The 19,772-nt window shown below is 42.3% G+C and overlaps 2 protein-coding genes across 4 annotated transcripts in view; both read left to right on the top strand.

The window, feature by feature from the left end:
• Window positions 1-4,901, top strand: part of SOAT1 (sterol O-acyltransferase 1) — an 84,012-nt gene extending 79,111 nt beyond the window's left edge. For both annotated transcript variants that reach the window (XM_040446641.1, XM_040446640.1), the window contains 2 exons: window positions 1,774-1,919; window positions 3,138-4,901. In XM_040446641.1, coding sequence (XP_040302575.1) covers window positions 1,774-1,919; window positions 3,138-3,194 — 203 coding nt within the window. In that variant the 3' untranslated portion in view covers window positions 3,195-4,901. The remainder of the gene's footprint in view (window positions 1-1,773; window positions 1,920-3,137) is intronic.
• A 7,528-nt stretch (window positions 4,902-12,429) lies between these two features.
• AXDND1 (axonemal dynein light chain domain containing 1) overlaps window positions 12,430-19,772 on the top strand; it is an 84,667-nt gene continuing 77,324 nt past the window's right edge. The window contains exons 1-4 of one of the 2 annotated variants that reach the window (XM_040446638.1): window positions 12,430-13,862; window positions 14,292-14,497; window positions 16,272-16,444; window positions 17,510-17,613. In XM_040446638.1, the coding sequence (XP_040302572.1) occupies window positions 14,404-14,497; window positions 16,272-16,444; window positions 17,510-17,613 (371 nt within the window). In that variant the 5' untranslated portion in view covers window positions 12,430-13,862; window positions 14,292-14,403. The remainder of the gene's footprint in view (window positions 13,863-14,291; window positions 14,498-16,271; window positions 16,445-17,509; window positions 17,614-19,772) is intronic. The other variant, XM_040446637.1, reaches the window with a different exon arrangement.

Here is a 19,772-nt window from a genome sequence, read left to right as displayed (position 1 = left end):
GAATGAAACTGGATCACTTTCTTACACCATATACAAAATTAAATTCAAAATGGATGAAAGACGTAAATGTGAGACAGGAAACCATCAAAATCCTAGAGGAGAAATCAGGCAGTAACCTCTTTGACCTCAGCCTCAGCAGCTTCTTACTAGACATTTCTCTGGAGGCAAGAAAACAAAAGCAAAAATGAACTATTGGGATCTCATCAAGATAAAAAGCTTCTGCACAGTGAAGGAAACAATCAGCAACCCCAGAGTCAACTGATGAAATGGGAGAGGATATTTGCAAATGATGTATCAGATAAAGGGTTGCTATCCAAAATCTATAAAGAGCTTATCAAACTCAACACTTAGAAAAGAAATAATCCGATGAAGAAATGGGCAAAAGACATGAATAGACACTTTTCTAAAGAAGACATCCAGATAGCTAACAGACACATGAAAAGATGTTCAACATCACTCCTCATCAGAGAAATACAAATCAAAACCACAGTAAGATACCACCTTACACCTGTCAGAATGGCTAAAATTAATAACTCAGGAAACAGCAGATGTTGGTGAGGATGCAGAGAAAGGGGAACCCTTTTGTAGTGTTGGTGGGAATGCAAACTGGTGCAGCTACTCTGGAAAACAGTATGGAGGTTCCTCAAAAAATTAAAAATAGAACTACCCTACCAGCCAGCAATTGCGCTACTATGTATTTATCCAAAGGATACAAAAATGGTGATTCAAAGGGGGCACATACACTCCAGTGTTTATAGTAGCGCTATTTACAGTAGCCAATTATGGAAAAAGCCCAAATGTCCATTGACTGATAGATGGATAAAGAAGACATGGTTTACATATACAATGGAATATTAGCAATCAAAAAGAATGAAATCTTGCCATTTGCAACAACGTGAGTGGAACTAGAGTGTATTCTAGGCAAAAAGTCTGTCATAGGAAGATAAATATCATTGATTTCACTTGTGGAATTTAAGAAACACAACATGGACATAGAGAAGGGGAAGGAAAAATAAGATAAAAACAGAGAGAGAGGGAAACCATAAGAAACTCTTAACTACAGAGAAGAAAGAGGGTTGCTGGAGGGTGTTGGGTGGAGAGATGGCCTAAATGGGTGATGGGCATTAAGGAGAGCACTTGTTGGGATGAGCACTGCATGTTATATGTAAGTGATAAATCATTGGGCTCTTCTCCTGAAACCAGTACTACACTGTATGTTAACTAACTTAAATTTAAATAAATTAATTAAAAAAGAAAAAAAATCTATAAGGCAGTCTAGAAAACCAGATGTTAGTTAATACCATTTCGAGGCAGTGTTTGTGAGATGCTTACAACATTGATTTTGAGTAATTTAAACACACACTGTTGCAGGGTGCTTAAATTTGAAGTAGAGAAATGGACATAAAGAGCCTTGAAGACTAATGACAACAGTAATTTGGGAGGTCATGAAAACTTTAAACAATTCAGTGTTCTCTCCCTGAAAAACATGGACCCTTTTTTGGGTGGATGGGTGGAGGGACAGGGTTAAATATGAATGAGTCCATGAAATATATTTTCACCTGTCCTGAATATTATTTGATTTCCAATTAATCACTGATAAATTTTAACTCTGAAGTTTCATTTTCACTTATAAGACCTGTATACCTGTATAAATAAATAAACAAACCTGAATACCCACAGTTGATGCTCATTGTGATGATGATCAGAGCATATATCTGAAGCCACTTATTTCCTGACAGATTGTTACATTTTTTATCATCTTTCTGACTTCAGTGGCTTTCAACTTCATTGTCAATGACAGTCGGAAAAGGCCATTTTGGAATGTTATGGTGTGGACTTCTCTTTTCGCGGGCAACGGAGTCATCCTGTGCTTTTATTCCCAAGAGTGGTATGCACGTCAGCACTGTCCTCTGAAAAATGTGAGTCCTCATTCAGGCTGGAGCGGAAAAGCAGTGTTTTCGCCCCCTGGTTCTGAGGGTTCGTGGGCAATATTAAGGAGAAGAGTAGTGGAGATGATGCCAGGTTAATGTTAAGGGGAGGGAGGTAAAAGGGTTGGCTTATTATTTGATCTTACTGCACTGTCTTTGAAATTTTTCTTTTCTCTGGTTTTGTTTACACTGAGCACTCCTAGTTTTCGGTTCTCTGTTTTTTTCTCCCCCTTTCACTGCTTTTTCTGTAGTGTTTTCTGATTTTCTTCCTGTGTCCTGAAAATGTGGTGTTCTGCAGAGTCTTCTCAATGGCACGTGTGCCCCTCCTGCCACCACGTCATCCCAGAATAGTGAACTGTTTGTGAAAAAGTCCAGCTACACTCATATGCCTAGGATCCCTTTTCCCTTGATCTTGTTGTTGTTGTTTGTAATTATGTACGATTCTCATTTTTAGAGCCTTCACTTTTAGTTGCGTATGGAGAACTCCCGAATATTTAATGGTGCCTCCTTGATCTATCTACTTGAGTATCTCTCACGGGGACCTATGACTGAAGTTGCCTAGAGTCCAGTTAATCAGCTTCTCTCCCAAAGCTTCTCCTACGGCCTTGTTTTTGTTATGCTGCCCCAATGCTCCCTCCTTATTTCCTGTTAACCCCCTTTTGACATCTGAACTAGCTGCTTTGGGCTGTCTCTGGTTATGGTACTCTCTGCACTCCAAATCCACCTGTCAGATTTTCTTTTCAAATCCGGTTTGGATGCAATATCTTCCAGCTTTTTCAGATTCTTGCTCCAGTCTTTTCCCATTTCTGACCTTTCACGGTGCTTCATCTGTTCTCATTTAGTCATTTCAAACCTCATATTATAGTAATTTGTGTATATATTTTAGCATCCTCACCCTACCACCATTTAGATCTTAGACCACCAAAAGTAGGCCTGTGCTAAGATAAAATGCAAGATACAGAAAAGAGGTAGTGCCTGTTTGGAATTTGGTCAGAAGCTTTGCGTAAAACTTGTAAATCGGTATAGTCTGTGTTGCAGATAAAAATCTTTTGAATTAGTGAGCTGCTTACAGCTTAGAGGTTGTGGAAGTGCTGGGAGGCATTGTGAAACTGTGCGGTGTGTAGCATTGACACCCCTATCTACCCTGACACCTCGTGCTCACAGTGCCTGCAAATAAGCCACTCTTCCCTTCTTTCTTCCCCATCAAAGCCCACGTTTCTGGATTATATCCGTCCGCGTTCCTGGACTTGTCGGTACGTGTTTTAGAAGCTTGGACTCCCGTTTCATTCCTTGACACTGAAGATGGGATTTCTGCCTGATTTGGGGCCAGCATCTGTTTCCAGCTGTTACTGAAGTTATCTGTGCTATTTGGACCACTCCAGGCTTTACAGATGGCTTGCTCCATTCCTAGGTCAGCTGAGATGTTGGAAGTTTACTGGAATCTTGTGCACTTGAAGCAGTACTGTTTTTTTTTTTCCCCCTACCTTTTTGGGAGAAGGGAGACTTATAGCTGACATAATGACAGATTTTTGCTGGCTTTTCGTTTTTTGACTCCATCTAAACATCATGACTAAACATGTTTTCTTGGCCACTGAATTAGCCAAAACACGAAGAAATCATTTAAATATTTTAGGCTTAGAAATTTTTTCATGCACACTGTTGGAATGTATGCTAATTAACTGTGTACTTGGGAAAGAAAAAATAATGTGGAACATTTTGCTGTTTTTAGTAGAGGGGAAATAACTAGTTTCCAAAGATAATCTTGTTATACATCTTAAATGTTTTTTTTTTTTTTTTTTTTTTTGGAAAGAAGTACATACAGTTCTATTCAGTTTTTGCCTTGTTTCTCTATAAGGTGTAGGTCATAATTTCTGTGAAGCAAAATTATACCGTTCATTTTGAATTCCTGAGTTTACATCCGAAATATTATAAACTGAGGGGGACAGAAGTAGGAAGGGAAAAAGAAAGAAGTGACACAGGACAAAGAAAAACGCTTCCTTGTACAGTTTCCAAAGCAATTTTTAAAGACTTGCTGAATCAATCGTGTGTTTAAATTATTTTATCATGGAATTTATGTGGAAGGTAACTGCTTTGTTTAAACTTCAAGGTAATAACTTTTTGGAAGTTATTTAGCAGTACCCTTTGGTATACTTACTGTTTAATAAATACTGGCTTGAAACATTTTGCACACTAATAAGTCTGTGACATACAAGTATTAATCACCTCCGTTAATATTAAAGTGATTTTTAAAGATCCAGAAGCTGGCTTCTGCATTGCTCAATTATGGCATTTTTAATGGTAGTATGCTTTAGGTAAAACAAATTAATATGTGATCATTTTGGAGAAAAGGTACTCTATTATGTGATGTTTCCATGTTATAAGATGCCCATTGCTGATAAAGTGTGGTGTGCAGGAATTGTTTTGTTCGTACGTATGAGGTGTGATAATGTTTGTAAAGACCAAGCATTGAACGGGATATCCGCGACCATGTAGTTGAAGTTTCCACTCAGTGAAGTGAAACCTAAGAATTCCTCAAAAGAGGATTCTTACTTGGAGTAGCCACCTTGAGAAGTTATCTTGGTATTATAACAGCCCTACTTCCATCCAAAAAGTTTTGGGACATCTTTTTGGAATTGTTTTAAAGTCTGTTTGAGTCTCATAAGAAGGTAAATAGACTTTGTTAGTAAACACACCTGAATTTGTACCCCAAGTATCCAGCCTCATTACCAATTTTATTCCAATACCTTTGATCCATATGAATTCAGGCCATTCCCAAACACCAAATCCAGCTTTTTAACAGACAAAAGTGCATGTGAAAAGAGGTTATTTTTTAAAAAGTAACTCCCATGTTCCCAAGCGGTAATTGTCTATACAGTGGTCTGGTAATTGTAATGGAGCCATAACCTCCACAGATTGCTTTAATATAGCTTGTGCTTTCTGGCATTTTTATTAAAAAGTAAAATGAGTCAATCACTTGAGTTGATAACTCTGTTTTTAATATGACGAGGGAGTTAAGAAAACCAGATTGATCTAAGACTTATTTATGCATAAGTCATCTACTTAAGGAGTGGTAGATCTCTGAGACCATGGAATTCTTAGATCTGTATTTCTGTTAAGTGCTGTGGATGTTACGCTTTCATTGACAACGACTTTGTTGCTTTGTACTGATTCTGAATACTGTATTTGTTGGACTGCCCAGTGCTGTTTTTTTTTTAAGCTCTCCTCTTCCTTTTATTGGTGATTTTGTTTTTCTGCCCAAAGACTTGGATGTGAGAACAAATAATATGCTTAAAACTAAAGACTCTAGAATGATAAGAATGCTCTAAGAAATTTTCACAAACACTTAAAAAATAGCTGCTTTCTGTGAGAGAAACTAGTTTGGTAGCTGTGGCCTTCCTGCTAGCTGCTTTCAACAAAGTCTTTTTCTTTAAATCACTACTGTGGTGCCTGGGTGGCTCAGTCAGTTGAGTGTCTGGCTCTTGATTTCGGCTCATGTCATGATCCCACAGTTTGTGAGATCGAGCCCCGCGTGGGGCTCTGCGCTGACAGCAAGGAGCCTGCTTCGGATTCTCTCTCCCTGTCTCTCTTTCTCTGCCCCTGGCCCCCACTCGTGTGTGCACTCTCTTGCTGTGTCACTGTCTCTCAAAATGAATAAGTAAATGTTAAAAAAAAAAAACCACTACTTGCACTCCTAAATAAATTAAAACCTCTATATGTTTTAGGATGGTTTATTGATTTTTCCTCTTGCTAATAGGGGTCAAAGTTAGTTACGGGACAATACTTTTTTCCTTATGAACAGGGAAGAGTTTCAAATTTTGTTCCTGTAAGAAGTATTTTAAGTTTGTTTATTTACTTTGAGAGAGCAGAGCGGGTGTGCGCATGCAGGAGTTGGGGAGGGGCAGAGGGAGAGGGAGAGAGAATCCCAAGCAGGCTCTGCCCTGTCAGAGTGGCGCCCAATACAAGGCTCAATGTCTGGAGGGGGTTTGATCTCACAAACTGAGATCATGACCTGGGCTGAAATAATCGAGTCTAATGCTAAACCTGCTGAGGCCCCCAGGCGCCGCCCCTCTTCCTGTGAGAAGTATTAATGATAGCAGCCATTTTTGTGTTTTTTTCCAAAACAACAGCTAAATCTCAACCTTTGTCATATATCTGTTAGATACTTTCATTTTTCAGTTCTGGATAGTGAAGGAAAATGGGTTTTGTTTGTTTTTGGTGGATTAATCTCCTGCAATTGCCTAAATAAAGTTGCTTGCTTTATGTTAGAACTTAATCAGAACATTGAGGCTGCTTGTGACCTTTCAGTAACTACTATTTTTATTTGTTTGTTTGATAGTGGACTTTACTGGGAAAAATTGGTGTGAAAAACATTCAAATGCATAAAATTTAAAGAAGACCATAAAATTATACCTTTTAGCTATAGTAGTCATAATAGCAATCACAAATAAGGTAAACCCTAAATTACTGCCTAAGCAAACGCTATTTTGTCAGGCTTCTATTGCAAAGCCCGAGGCAGGAAATACTGCAGTTATCGGAGGTGAGCCCCAATGACGAATTTGCATTTGAAGCTGAAGAAAGGAAAAAAAAAAAAAAAACCAACATGACAGTAACTGCTTTTTGCTTTTGGAAGCATAAGGAGTGGGGAAAATGTTGTTTTCCTTTTCGTTGTAGGGTAAAATAGGTGACATTGGCAGGTTAATAAGGTGTAGGGTGTAAATACTCTGTAATCGCAAACACATTATGTTGCACAAGTAATTCATTTAGGATAGGCAGTTTTCATTGAATTTTAAAATTCCACTTGCCTGAAAAATGGAATCCTGAAGTCTTTGTAGAAAGCCTAACAGAACAGTGCGTATTTAAAGATTGGTCATGTGGGCTATGTAGCCTAAAAAGATACAATTTATGAATCGTTGAGGCCCTTTATGCAAAAAGATAGGTTTGTTTTGTGTGGCCACAGGTAATTTTGCGTAAAGTTTATTGTTTTGCATGGCGAAAAATAACGAAGATAAACTGCTACAACTGTGGTAACCAGAGGCCTGATGTAGCATTTGTTTTAATTATGAAACCATTAACAAAAGTAAATTGTTACACATAAGCCCAGCATGCAAAACAGATAAAATATAGCTGCTTCTGGTTGAGATTGGGATGGCTGGCTGGAGCCCTGTTGTTTGGTACACCTGTTCTCTCCTACCCAAAGTACCCAGTCAGAGCATCACGGGCGCAGCAAAAAAGCGTGCACAGGCATTTGATGCAGACAACCCCATGCTTACTAGCGGCGTGACAGTGGGCACAGTTGCTTCATTTATCAGAGCCACAGTTTTCCTCATCTATAAATGGGGGTGATAACTGCCTCATAGGTTTGTTGCAGAGCACTAGTTCTGGCCAAAAAAGGGCCTCGTTATCCTCTTACCCTCCGTAAAGTCTAAATCTGAATCCTTATTATCTTGTTGGAATCTTTTAAAAATGTGCATGTTTCAAATGCTGCACACTCCCGAGAATATGTGCTTTCAAACAGACTCGAGATGATGTCAGTCCCCATCATACCTTGACTGATTTATAAGCTCTCCTGAAATGGAACCGACAAGAATTGAACAAGATTGAGTGGCACTCATGTTTCCGCCTCCAAAATTACTTTCATCTTTATCTTGTTTAGCATAGGGGTAAGCTGCTAAAAAGAAAAGTATGTCTGCTTTTACCTAGGTATTTAAGTCAAGTGTTAGAACTAATGTGTATATTTTATAGTTAAATTTTAGAATTTATGGAGAGGAAGGCAATTAATGAGGCCTTACTTTTGCCAGTGTAAAGAATGCTTATCATCTTGGAAGGCAAAATTCTTAATGGAAGACATAGTTCATACTTTTGTTAATAATGTGTAACGGGCTTGCTTACTAATCTTGTGCAAAACTTTATGTGACTTATGTAGTTTATATAAGACAGTTTATATATGTATGCATATATACTATCTGAGAAAGGCCTTAGACATTGCTTTACATATCTTATCTCCAGGCTTTACGTTTATGGCTCAGAAACCGAAGAAACTGGGACATAAAGGTTTTGAGGAATAAAATGAGTATTATTAGTAAAGCTCACATAAGCATTTGAGTAGTTTCTAGCATCACTAAAGTTTCTATCCGGTATATCAGGTGATAGAATGTTGGAACCCAGTTTATGAAGGAGGTAAAACACGGCTTCAACTCTGGTTGAAATAGGGAGAGTAAAGGCCTTCCGACTTGCCACCCCCCAATGATCTTCTCACCATAACTTAATGCTCTGTTTGAACATGAAGAATGATAAAATTGATCAGCTTTACATTAGTAGGAATGCTGTACAATCTATATAATCTACAAGTTTTTAATAAAGTTTCCATTTTTTGTGTGCGTAAAGCATAAAGACTTTTTTTTGAGAGAGAGCGCGTGCAAGCGGGGGAGGAGCAGAGGGAGAGAGAGAGAGAACTAACAGGTTCCACGCCCAGCACAGAGCCCAAAACGCAGGGCTCGATCTCATGACCCTGAGATCATGACCTGAGCTGAAATCAAGAGTTGGATGCTAAACTGACCGAGCCACCCAGGCGACCCCATAAACCATCAAGGCTTTTAAGTAGCTAATTTGGACTTGAGAAAAAGAAAGGGTTAATCTCAGAAGTAATGGTTTGTTTGTTTGTTTGTTTGTTTGTTTGTTTGTTTTTAATTCCAGATTGCCTCTTCTGTATTCCTTCTTTCTAAATGCTTTCTTCTTGCTTCTACATTACAACATTGCATTCCCATTTCCGCTGTCAGGATGCCTGTCCCGGTGGCGTGCTTTCAAGCTGGCAGAGACTCCACTGTGCTTCGTGGTGGTTATGTTTTAACAAAGTGGCAGATGTACTTTTCTCATTGTTTTAAATAATTCTGAAACAGGAGGAAGTCTGTGCGTCCAGTCGATTAGGGATACAGTTTGAATTCCCGTGTGTGAATGTGCCAACTCTTGGGTGAGAGGAGAGAGCTCAGGCCCCAGCCAGCCAGCACTCTGTCCTTCCTGGGTCTCCACCTGTCCACTTGTGCTTTAAATCTGTCGTGTCCTGAGCGCAGCAGAAGGGTCATGGAGAACCCGAGGTCTTTTCTGATTCAGTCGTGTTTACTCTTTTTCTGAGTTTCCGATTCAGGAGCCCCATCCCCTCGTCCCCTTCCCTGGTTGTCGAATCACCGGTACCATCACTTTCTTTAGTATGCACTGTCTTAATGTGAACTTAAAATCTACATTCAAAAATGGTAACCTGTTGCATATTTGAAGAGTGTGGGGAATAAATATATTTGGAGAAAACCTAGTCTCTGTTGTTTTCACAGTAACTTCCAAGTTTATTCCATATCATCTACATATTTCATAATTATAAATGTTTTTCATCTCCATATCAGGCAGCTTTATGTGCTGAAGATAGCCAGAGAGAAGGCAAAGAACAATTTTCTTATCCAGAATGATAGAGGAGGAGCCAGGTTACAGATGCCAGGTTAATAAATAACAAGGCCCAGTTGTGACAGTGACACTTGGAGCCTCCTCTTTATTGTGGTCTTTGCTTGTTGCCTGCTTGATTCCTTTTGCTCTTGGCCTCTTAGAACTTGTGAATGGCTGTTTCTGAAAATGCATCTACCCCCTCCCCTAATGGGCAGAAATGGACTTCGTTTTCTTTTTCTTTTTTATTTATAAAAATTTTTTTTTTCAACGTTTATTTATTTTTGGGACAGAGAGAGACAGAGCATGAAAGGGGGAGGGGCAGAGAGAGAGGGAGACACAGAATCGGAAACAGGCTCCAGGCTCTGAGCCATCAGCCCAGAGCCTGACGTGGGGCTCGAACTCCCGGACCGCGAGATCGTGACCTGGCTGAAGTCGGACGCTTAACCGACTGCGCCACCCAGGCGCCCTTGGACTTCATTTTCTAATGAGAGGTGGAAAATCTGTTGGTCAAGAAGCGTGCCTTTTCAGAGAAGTCTTGGAGAAACTGATTTTGAAGCGAGAGACATTGCTTTCCTTCCTCCAAAGAATCTCCTCCTAATAGAAACCTATTACAACCAGGATTGGATATCACAACACTCTTTCCATAAAAGCATTTATCACACGGACAGCCAAGAATTTCTCTAGTCTTCCATGGTCTAGCTCTACCCACCTGCCTCTGCAGGACCAGAGGAGTGGGAAGGGGGAAGTCCCTTCCCCCCTTAGGTGTCCCCCTCCCGCCCTGTTTCTTGGACCACGTGAGTACTGATTGGCACTAGGGGCGAAGCCACAGTGTGGTAGTTTTCCTTGATGAACTTACCGAAGTTGAGGGTGCTGACCTTTTAGGCTCAACTACCTACGGTCATGGATCTGGTGAATAAAACTGGCATACCGGTTTGTACATGTACCACGAGAAATCGCACATGGACGGGCATACTCAGCCCAGCACGGTTGCTGAGTGAATTTGCTCTGTAGAAGCCCACTTTATGGTCTGATGAGAAAGATGAGTTTGTTCTAGACTGCATCAATGCCATGTTCCGGTACTGTGCTCTGCACTGAAGATAATGCTTGTGAACAAAGCCGAAAGCATAGTTCTTCCTGTAGCCACACCCACGGGGAATCAGAAGGAGGGTACTTAAGTGAATTGAATGATGGAACTAAGACCCCCTGATGTTCCGCTTCCCCTGAGAAGTGCTTGGCTGGGCAGTACTTTTCCTAACGTCTTGATTTCTTTCCCTCACGTCTCTTTCACAACATTTATTGTGAAATGTTTATTTCACAATTTCACAATTATTGTGAAAAATTTATTGTATAGCTTCGTTCTTTACATTAAGTACAAACACTGGCCTACTTCCCACTCAAACTCCCTCCTGGAGCCATGCATGCGACATGTAAGTGACCGCAGGTGGGTGTCCAATCCCTGCCCACACATTTAGAAAATGAATTGGTACAAAGGAGATGGGTGCAAACACGCTCCCTCTGTAGTTTCTTTTCCCAGTTGAGGGCATGTTTAGTGATCACACTGACTGGTTCTGTTCTGAGATGACGTCCACTCGAAGCCGGAGGACCCTCCTGCTGAGTTGGTGTTAAGCTGCCACCGAAGTCAGCCAGTGCCAGCCAGCTTAGTTAGCCCTGCTTTTACCTTGGGCTGATATTTTTACTATCGTGAGGTTTTCTATTTAGGAAAATTATTACCTGCTCATCTTGGATTTTGCTGTGATAGTTTTCCTTCCTTCCTTCCTTCCTTCCTTCCTTCCTTCCTTCCTTCCTTCCTTCCGTCCTTCCTTCCTTCCTTCCTCCCTCCCTCCCTCCCTCCCTCCCTCCCGTTTATTTACTTGAGAGAGCCAGAGAAGCAAGTGGGGGAAGGGCAGAGAGAGGGAGAGAGAGAATTCCAAGCAGGCTCTGCACTGTCAGCGCACAGCCTGATGTGGGGCTCGAACTCATGAAACCGTGAGATTTTGCTCTGTGCCGAAACCAAGAGTCAGACACTTAACCGACTGGGCCACCCAGGCACCCTTTGCCGTGATATTTTCCATCAAAGACCTCAATAATACTTTACCTTTGTCCGCTTTAGGTTCCCTTGCTAGCATTCAAAATTACAAGAGGAATTTCCCAAGAGTAGCAACTGTGTTCTTCGATAGCTATGGTCTTACTGTAATTTTTTTTTAAATTTTTTATGTTTGTTTTTGAGACAGAGACAGAGTGAAAGTGGGGGAGGGGCAGAGAGAGAGGGAGACACAGTCCAAAGCAGTCTCCAGGCTCTGAGCTGTCAGCACAGAGCCTGACACGGGGCTCGAACCCATGAACCGGCAGATCATGACCTGAGCCCAAGTCGGGTGCTTGACCGACTGAGCCACCCAGGCACCCCAATTGTGATGTTCTTAAATTCTCATCTGTTCTTGTGCTTATTACTCCATACACTTCTACAACTTTGCTCAGGAAACAGCCTGTGTAATCACCACACCCCTGCACAGGACAGAAAATGAGAAGTTAACCTTTGCTGTAGAGCGAGTGCATGGAGGAGGAACAGAAACAGAGGGAGAAAGAATCCAAGCAGGCTTCAGGCTGGCAGCCAAGAACCCGAGGCGGGGCTCAGTCCCAGGAGCCCTGATAGGACCTGAGCTGAGATCAAGAGTTGGACACTTGGGGCGCCTGGGTGGCGCAGTCGGTTAAGCGTCCGACTTCAGCCAGGTCACGATCTCGCGGTCCGGGAGTTCGAGCCCCGCGTCGGGCTCTGGGCTGATGGCTCGGAGCCTGGAGCCTGTTTCCGATTCTGTGTCTCCCTCTCTCTCTGCCCCTCCCCCGTTCATGCTCTGTCTCTCTCTGTCCCAAAAATAAATAAAAACGTTGAAAAAAAAAATTAAAAAAAAAAAAGAGTTGGACACTTAACCCACTGCACCACTTAGGTGCCCCTGGATTATACTTCTATGTATCTCTTGAATCTGTTTGCGGGTCTTCACCTCTTCTATCAATGTCCTACTGAGATTAAAAAAAAAAAAAAACAAAACAGGTTAAGAATGTGTAAGATGAATTATTTTGTTCTTCCAGTACCCAAAGGCTTGATAAACTGTATAAGCCGAGAGCTGTAATTTTAGGGCCTCTGAAGTTCAGTCTTCTTATGGTTCCAAACTAGAAATGTATAGTCACAACACCGATGAAGATGGAGAAACACAAATACAATTTGCAGGAAAATTACTGTCCACCTGCTTCTGCATTGTTTCTGCCCTTAGCCGATTTTGGTGACTGCCAGTTCATGTGTGCTCTACGAGTGCTATGTGTGTATTTTAATTGTTGGAAAATCTAGAGAAAAACTAGGGTGATGGGATAGGGTTAAAGGCTAAAATGCTCAGACAGCCAAGGTGGTTGCCTAGGAGAATTAGAAGGGACCACAGGGATTGTGCTGTTTTTATTTTCAACACTTGCTCATATTTTTCATTGCTATTACCCTGAACATCAAAAACCAAATCTGTCAGCACAGGACAGTAGAACGGTCCAGTTGATTTTCAAATACCATGGACTGAAGGTGTTTGGGCCGGGCTTGTACTGTGCTTGGTACTAAGGAATGGGGCTGTTGAACAAGAGAAGTTCCCTTTCCTTTTAAAGTTTATTTGCTGGACTGGAGTCATCCAGACACTGGGATTCCAGCCATCATTGTTTGGCATTAAGGCTCCATCTTAACAGAAAATGATCCTTGGGGGCGGTAAGGGGCTGGGATCTCAGTTCCTCCTCTCAGTTCCCCGAGAACAGGGTTTTAAGAAGACCCAATGATGTTACTTGGGTTGGTTTCGCCTCAAGAGTAGTCTCCTTCCCTGCCTCCAGCCACAACAAGCCTAGACCTAAGAATGCTTTCAGTGTACTGGGTCGGTTATGGGGTGGGGCAGAGGGCTGTGCTTAAGTGCCCAAGGAAGACTTGTTGGAGATGTCAAGGCCAGGGGGCAGCATCGGCAAGGAAGCCTCAACTGCTGGGGACCCAGAGCTTTTGATTCCCTAATTTCTCCTTGAATTTGGCTTTTAGAAAAATATGCAAAACAACATAAAAGTGGGAGAGATCGATGGAAAAACAAATCTCTTACGGGAGGCTGGCTCCAATTCATCGATACCTGCTGTCGGGAGCCACTGAGGTCCTTCCCGGGGGAGGGGAAGAGCGACCCCGGCCACAGCTAGCGCCTGCGCACTGGCGACGACCTGCGGGCGGAAGCACCGGGATCTAGACACTTTCGCACTCCGTGAGAACGGCCCGATTAAATATTTCTGTATTCTGTTGCTGCTGAACCTATGCCGCGGTGAAAACCCCCGAATCCCCGAGTGTTGGGATTGTTTGTTAGCTGTCTCCCCGCTCCGCAGGCACCGCCCAAGACAGCCCCCAGTGAGCGTTGCGAAAGCTCGGGGTCCTGGGTTTCTATGACAACACGCAGGCGTTCCGGGAAAAGGCGAAGCGACCAGATGTCTGGCGGGAAACACAATTCACAGGTACCGGCTCCAAGTGCGTGTTTCCCATCACGTCCATTGCCGCCTGGGCGCGCCCCCTGCCCCGCCCGGAGTCCGCGGAGGCGGCGTGCTCAAGGACGCTGCGTGTCGGGAGGCCGGGGACCGGAGCTCCCCACCTGGACCGAGGGGCGCCCTTCGGGTGGGGCCCGCGGTAGGTGGGTGGGCCGAGCGTGCCCTTCCCGGCCTGGACCCAGACCCTGACCCACTCGTAGGCTTCAGTCGCGTCAGGTGATGTGAGAGAACCCAGAAGTCTCCCCAAAGAAGGAAAAGCCACGCCAGATGTATTATAAACTCTGATCTTAAGACTCAAAACTCTGATCTTTGCATATTTTTCTAAAATGCATATTTTTGCATATTTTTCTTAAGCACTTAATGGGACTCCCCCCCCCCCCCCTTTTTTTTTGTCTGCAGGACAGTGTGGCAAACCTGCCAAATCCCAGGACGCTGAGGATTTGTTTCTAAGTTAGCTTTTTGGAGGGACGTTCCAAATTACTAAAGAAAGTGGTAGGAGGCATTGTTGATTATGTCTCTTCCAAAGACGCCCTCCACATTGCTAACCTCCGTGTCAACGGCAGAGGGCAAAAAATTAAAAGTCTCTGCATCCAAGGAAGAGACAGGTAAAGTTCTTCATGGATCCCGCAGACATCAGTGATCATGGCCGTAATCGGAACTCACAATCCACAATCCATTCACCTTTTTCCAGAATCTGAGATATCAGGCTACCTTAATTAGTTGCATTTTCCAATACACTCGTTTCAATAAAATAAAGAAAACAAACAAACAATCTTTTTATAGTATTTTTGAGTCAGAGTCCTGCCTCACTACTCCACCTAAAGACTAATTTTTGTTTTCAGATGTTGAGTTTTTTGTTTGTTTTATTTATTTATTTTGAGAGAGACAGCACAAGTGGGGAAGGGAGAGAAAGTATCCCAAGCAGGCTCTGCGCTGCCTGCACAGAACCTGATGCAGGGCTAAAACCCAGTAAACTGGGAGACCATGACCTAAGCAGAAACCAAGAATCCCACGCTTAACTGACTATGCCACCCAGGTGCCCCAAATGATGATGAGCTTTATATTGTGTTATTATTTAAATTTTTTTAGATTTATTTTTTAGAGTGAGTGAACAAGCACAAGGGGGGAGGGGCAGAGAGAGAGAGGGGGGGATCTAAGGATCCATAGCAGGCTGTGTGCAGCGATGCCCAATGAGGGGCTCGAACTCGCTGTGAGATGATGCCCTGAGCCCAAGTCTGACGTTTAACCAACTGAGCTGCCCAGGCTCCCAGTTTTATATTGTTTTAAATTCACCCATTTTAGGTACCAATAGCTGCATGAAACTATTTTTTTTGGTACCTGGTCTCTGACTTTAAGGAACCAGTTTGTATCGGGTTTTAGTTATTATTCTAAAGACAAGAATTCCTTATTTAAGAATTTTCATTCATATACAGATAATGCAGATCTGTACTAGAATAATAATCAGCTAGACTCATTCCTACTCCCATGCTAAACTCCCTCCAGCACTTTGATCTTGTTTTTAGGGAAGATTTCGCTAAAGCCCTACCCAGCATTTTTTTTTTTTTCCTGTTGTGATATTCTAACTCCTTTTCAAACATTCAAGAGATAAAGAGATTTGGTCATGTGAACTTGAGAAGTTTTGTTGGTGAACCAGGAAGGTGTGACCTCCTTGTAGAAATTAACAGAAGGCATACTTTGTAAGGGATGCAGATCTGTTAAGAGTGACAGCCCAAACCTCCTTGACCGACTTCATAGGAAGCCTTTTCCTATTTATCCCCCCCCCGCCCCCCATTCCCCATCTTCACAATCCCTCTGCCCTAGTCAGGCTGAATGGAACATTCGTACTGTTCCTGCTCAGCCGATTTTCTCAGATGATTCCACTCTTCATTGCCAACAGTCCTAATCCTGCTTTTCCTCTTAAACCCGATTCTGATCCCTTCCACTCTACAAATGCCCCAATTTCATGTCGATTATTCTCACCTTTGACTTTACACAGAAATAATTACGCAATAATTTGACAGTTTTGAGGAGAGATCTGTCATTCTCACATCAAAGGGGAAATAGACATTTCCATCATTTTAAGACTATCCCGTTTCATTGAGCAAGTGAAGTGAGTTTAATTTTCAATTTGGAATTTGGAATAATTGTGCATCAGTTTTTGAAGTTGTGTGTGGTGTAAAAGTGAGGGGGGCAGGCAATTTTTTTTTTTTTCCCTTGACAAGATGATGTTCAGTGTTTAAAATAGCGTTATGTTTCTGACAGCTAGAAGCAGTGTTTTCTCTGTTGGAAATATACAGATGGTATTGAGGCAGCATGGGAACCTCCGAACTAAATCTACAAAAAACTACGGCAGGTTTTTCTTTCCCATTACTTTCTTAGGACTGCCTGAACTAAAGGAGAAAAAAACTATGGTGGATCGTTCAAAACCCCTTCCTTCATCCCTTCAGAATGAGTTCATCCCTGAAGAAGTTCTTCTTTCTCTGGCCTCTGCAGCCAATGCTGGTCCTTGTCCTGAAAACTTCCTGCCTCCTAAGAAGACTAAAACCCCAAAGGTGAACATACACATACATCGAGTACTTGGGAACACATGTCTTCTTGGTATCCAGCTCATTAAGTATTTATCGAGCGTGTTCTTGTTAAAAACCAAAATTCAGCTGAGTCAATTTGAAGACCTCATTGGCTTTCTTCAGCAATTCATGAATCAGGCAGCATCCCGTATGGGAAGTGGAAAGGAGTTCTGAGGAACTGTACAAAATAGAGGGCTTTTACTGGTAGAAGAGGTCAGGGACAAGGAAGTCACTAACAAAAGAAAGGATTATTTCAGGCAAGGTCATCTTCCCCTTGGGAGAAGGGTGGGAGCCTATCAGGCCGATTACCTCACTTGTGCTGATCAGGAACTTCCAGCTGATGGGCTTAAAACGCCCCTTTGGGAGATGCCAGAACTGTGGTTAGGTAAGATGTTACGGAAATGTTGGTTTGCTGATGTGGGGCTTAGCACATCTTACTCCATTTTGGGCCTGTTGTTTCTTTTTTTAACACTATGTATTCTTGATTGTCTTTCAAAATACTTTAAAATTAATTTCCTAGTTTGAAAACTAAAATCGTTTGTACCAGTGTTGCCAAGGAAATGCTTTTTTATTTTTATTTTTTTATTTTTATTTTTTTTTTTTAACGTTTATTTTTTTGGGGACAGAGAGAGACAGAGCATGAACGGGGGAGGGGCAGAGAGAGAGGGAGACACAGAATTGGAAACAGGCTCCAGGCTCTGAGCCATCAGCCCAGAGCCTGATGCGGGGCTCGAACTCACGGACCAAGAGATCGTGACCTGAGCTGAAGTCGGACGCTTAACCCACTGCGCCACCCAGGCGCCCCAGGAAATGCTTTTTTAAACGTGATTTACCTAAGCGAGCATTACTACTCTTAGTCTTGATATTTTCCTTTCACTTTGGAATTGGCCTAGTTTCACTTTTCCTCCACAGTATTGAATGAGAATTCTTTTTCTCCTCAGACTATCCAACCGCCCTTAATGTAAACCTTGGAAAGGATTAAGGATTGATTTCATTTGACTACAGCGCCCTCTGCTGTGTATTCATATATTTGCTTTTTTTTATCCCCAGGGCACTCTTCCGCGTCCGACTGACCAAGTCTGGCATCACCCTGTTCGAAGAACTAAGTTCAAGTACCTGATTGACCATCCTGTTTCCCTAACGGGTGCTGGAAGGTAAAGAGGCAGATGCAGATGAATTGAGTCATTTTCTCGTTTTATCTCATTTCTTTGGGAGCATCACAGTTGGAAAAATCATAGAATCAAAGATTTTAAGTTTCAAGCCTGCAGTATATTTGATGAAGCAGAATACAATCTGAAGAAGGTACAGGACCATCCTTCTGTGTGTCTGGTTATTATCTCTACCTACTTTTGGTTTGTTTAGATTTGCTTTTGCATGCCTTTCTGTACTTGTCCTCACTCTTCTGTCCCTTGTCGTCCCCTAGTAAAAGAGACCAGATCTGATAGAGTGCCTTTAATGCCTCTTCCCCTGTTCATTGAAGAAGAGTGAGGTAGCATAGCTTCATGAAAACCTTGAAAAGCAAGTGCTTACTCCCTGGTTTTCCTCAAAGTGAAAGCTTAACTTTTACACTGTTTCAGATCAAATCAGCAAGCACTATTTGTTGTTTTTATACCATTCCTAAAAACATTCTAAATGTCACCATGTTCCCTGGGAGGATTGCGACCTGCTCATTTTCTCTGCCTGGTCCATTTATCAGTTGTATGCCCCTCATGAGACCGCTTCATCTGAAAGAAATGTTGCATAGGTTATTTAGTCTGAGTTCCATTTGCTCATTTGTAGAAAGAGAATAATGGACTTACTCCATTTTGTGTGCCTCCCAGGGATATTGTAAAAGAAGGTATTATAAAGGGGATAATGGACAATGCTGTCTAGCTAGCTAGATAGCTGTCAAGCTCTACACCCAACATGGGGCTTGAACTCACGACCCTGAGGTCAGGAGTTGCATGCTCCACCAACTGAACCAGCCAGCTGCCGGTAAATATAAGCTGTTATTACCCAGCTATGTCTCAGTGCTAGAGAAAGTGGCAGGAACTTGGGCTATTAACTTTTATGTCCTGGGGCTTTAGTGTCAAAATATCTGTACTTTATACCTTCAGATCATGGTTGTAATTATTAGTAGTAATAATTGGTAGTTACGAGATGTTTGAAGTACTTTGAAAAAAATAATAAGCTATATCTGAATGTGGCAATAACCCAACATTAAAGTTCTAATGTCAAATGGCTTCTGACTTGGAAGTTTTAAACCATGAAGATCTTCACCGTGGTAAAAAGGATAATGGCCTTCCCCCAGATGTTCTCACTGTAGTTCAGGACCTGAGTACATACCTTACATAGCAAAAGAAACTCTGCAGATGTGATTGAGGTTAAGGACTTTGCGATGGAGAGATTACCTGGATTCTTGGGATGGCCCAACCTAATTGCCTCAGTCTTCAGAGTGGAGAAAGAAGGAAGTTGAGTGGCTGGAGAGATGAGGTGGAAGGAGGACAGATTCAAAGTGCGAGAGGGAAGGGATTCAGCCTACGATGGCTGGCTTTGCAGATGGAGGAGGGGAGGATACAAGCTAAGAATTGCTGTCGACCTCTAGAAGCTGGGTATGGCCCTCAGCTGCCAACTTTCCAGGAAGCAGGGACCTCGGTCCTAGTACTGGAAGAAATTTGAGTTACCTCCAGTGGACGTGGAAATGGGTCTTCCCCTAGAGCATCCAGAAAGGAGTGCAGCCCTGCAGGCACCTTGATTTTACCCCGTGAGACCCATGTTGCACTTCTGAACCACAGACTATAAGATAATAAACCTGTGTTGTTCAAGCCGCTAAGTTTGTGGTGATTCATTACGGCACCAGTAGAAACCTAGTACATGTATGCATGTATGACATGAGAAAGCTTGTACATGTATACATGTATGACATGAGAAAGCTTGTCTAGCAACCTTAAATATTTAGAGCACAGCAGTAAAATAGAAAACAACCCAGCAAATAGCCTCTGAGTAATATTTTTCTTTAAAAAAAAATTTTTTTTTAACATTTATTTATTTTTGGGACAGAGAGAGACAGAGCATGAACGGGGGAGGGGCAGAGAGAGAGGGAGACACAGAATTGGAAACAGGCTCCAGGCTCTGAGCCATCAGCCCAGAGCCCGATGCGGGGCTCGAACTCACGGACCGCGAGATCGTGACCTGGCTGAAGTCGGATGCTTAACCGACTGCGCCACCCAGGCGCCCCTGAGTAATATTTTTCAACAGCTTTATCAGTCAGAGTTCAGGGCAGAAAATAAAACCTATTTTAGGCAGCAAATCAACTATTTACAAAATGGTTGGA

Source organism: Herpailurus yagouaroundi, unplaced genomic scaffold (assembly GCF_014898765.1).
Source record: "Herpailurus yagouaroundi ecotype Mexico unplaced genomic scaffold, PumYag 195, whole genome shotgun sequence".
Classification (NCBI taxonomy): Eukaryota; Metazoa; Chordata; class Mammalia; order Carnivora; family Felidae; genus Herpailurus; species Herpailurus yagouaroundi.
This window is presented reverse-complemented; position numbering and strand designations above follow the sequence as displayed.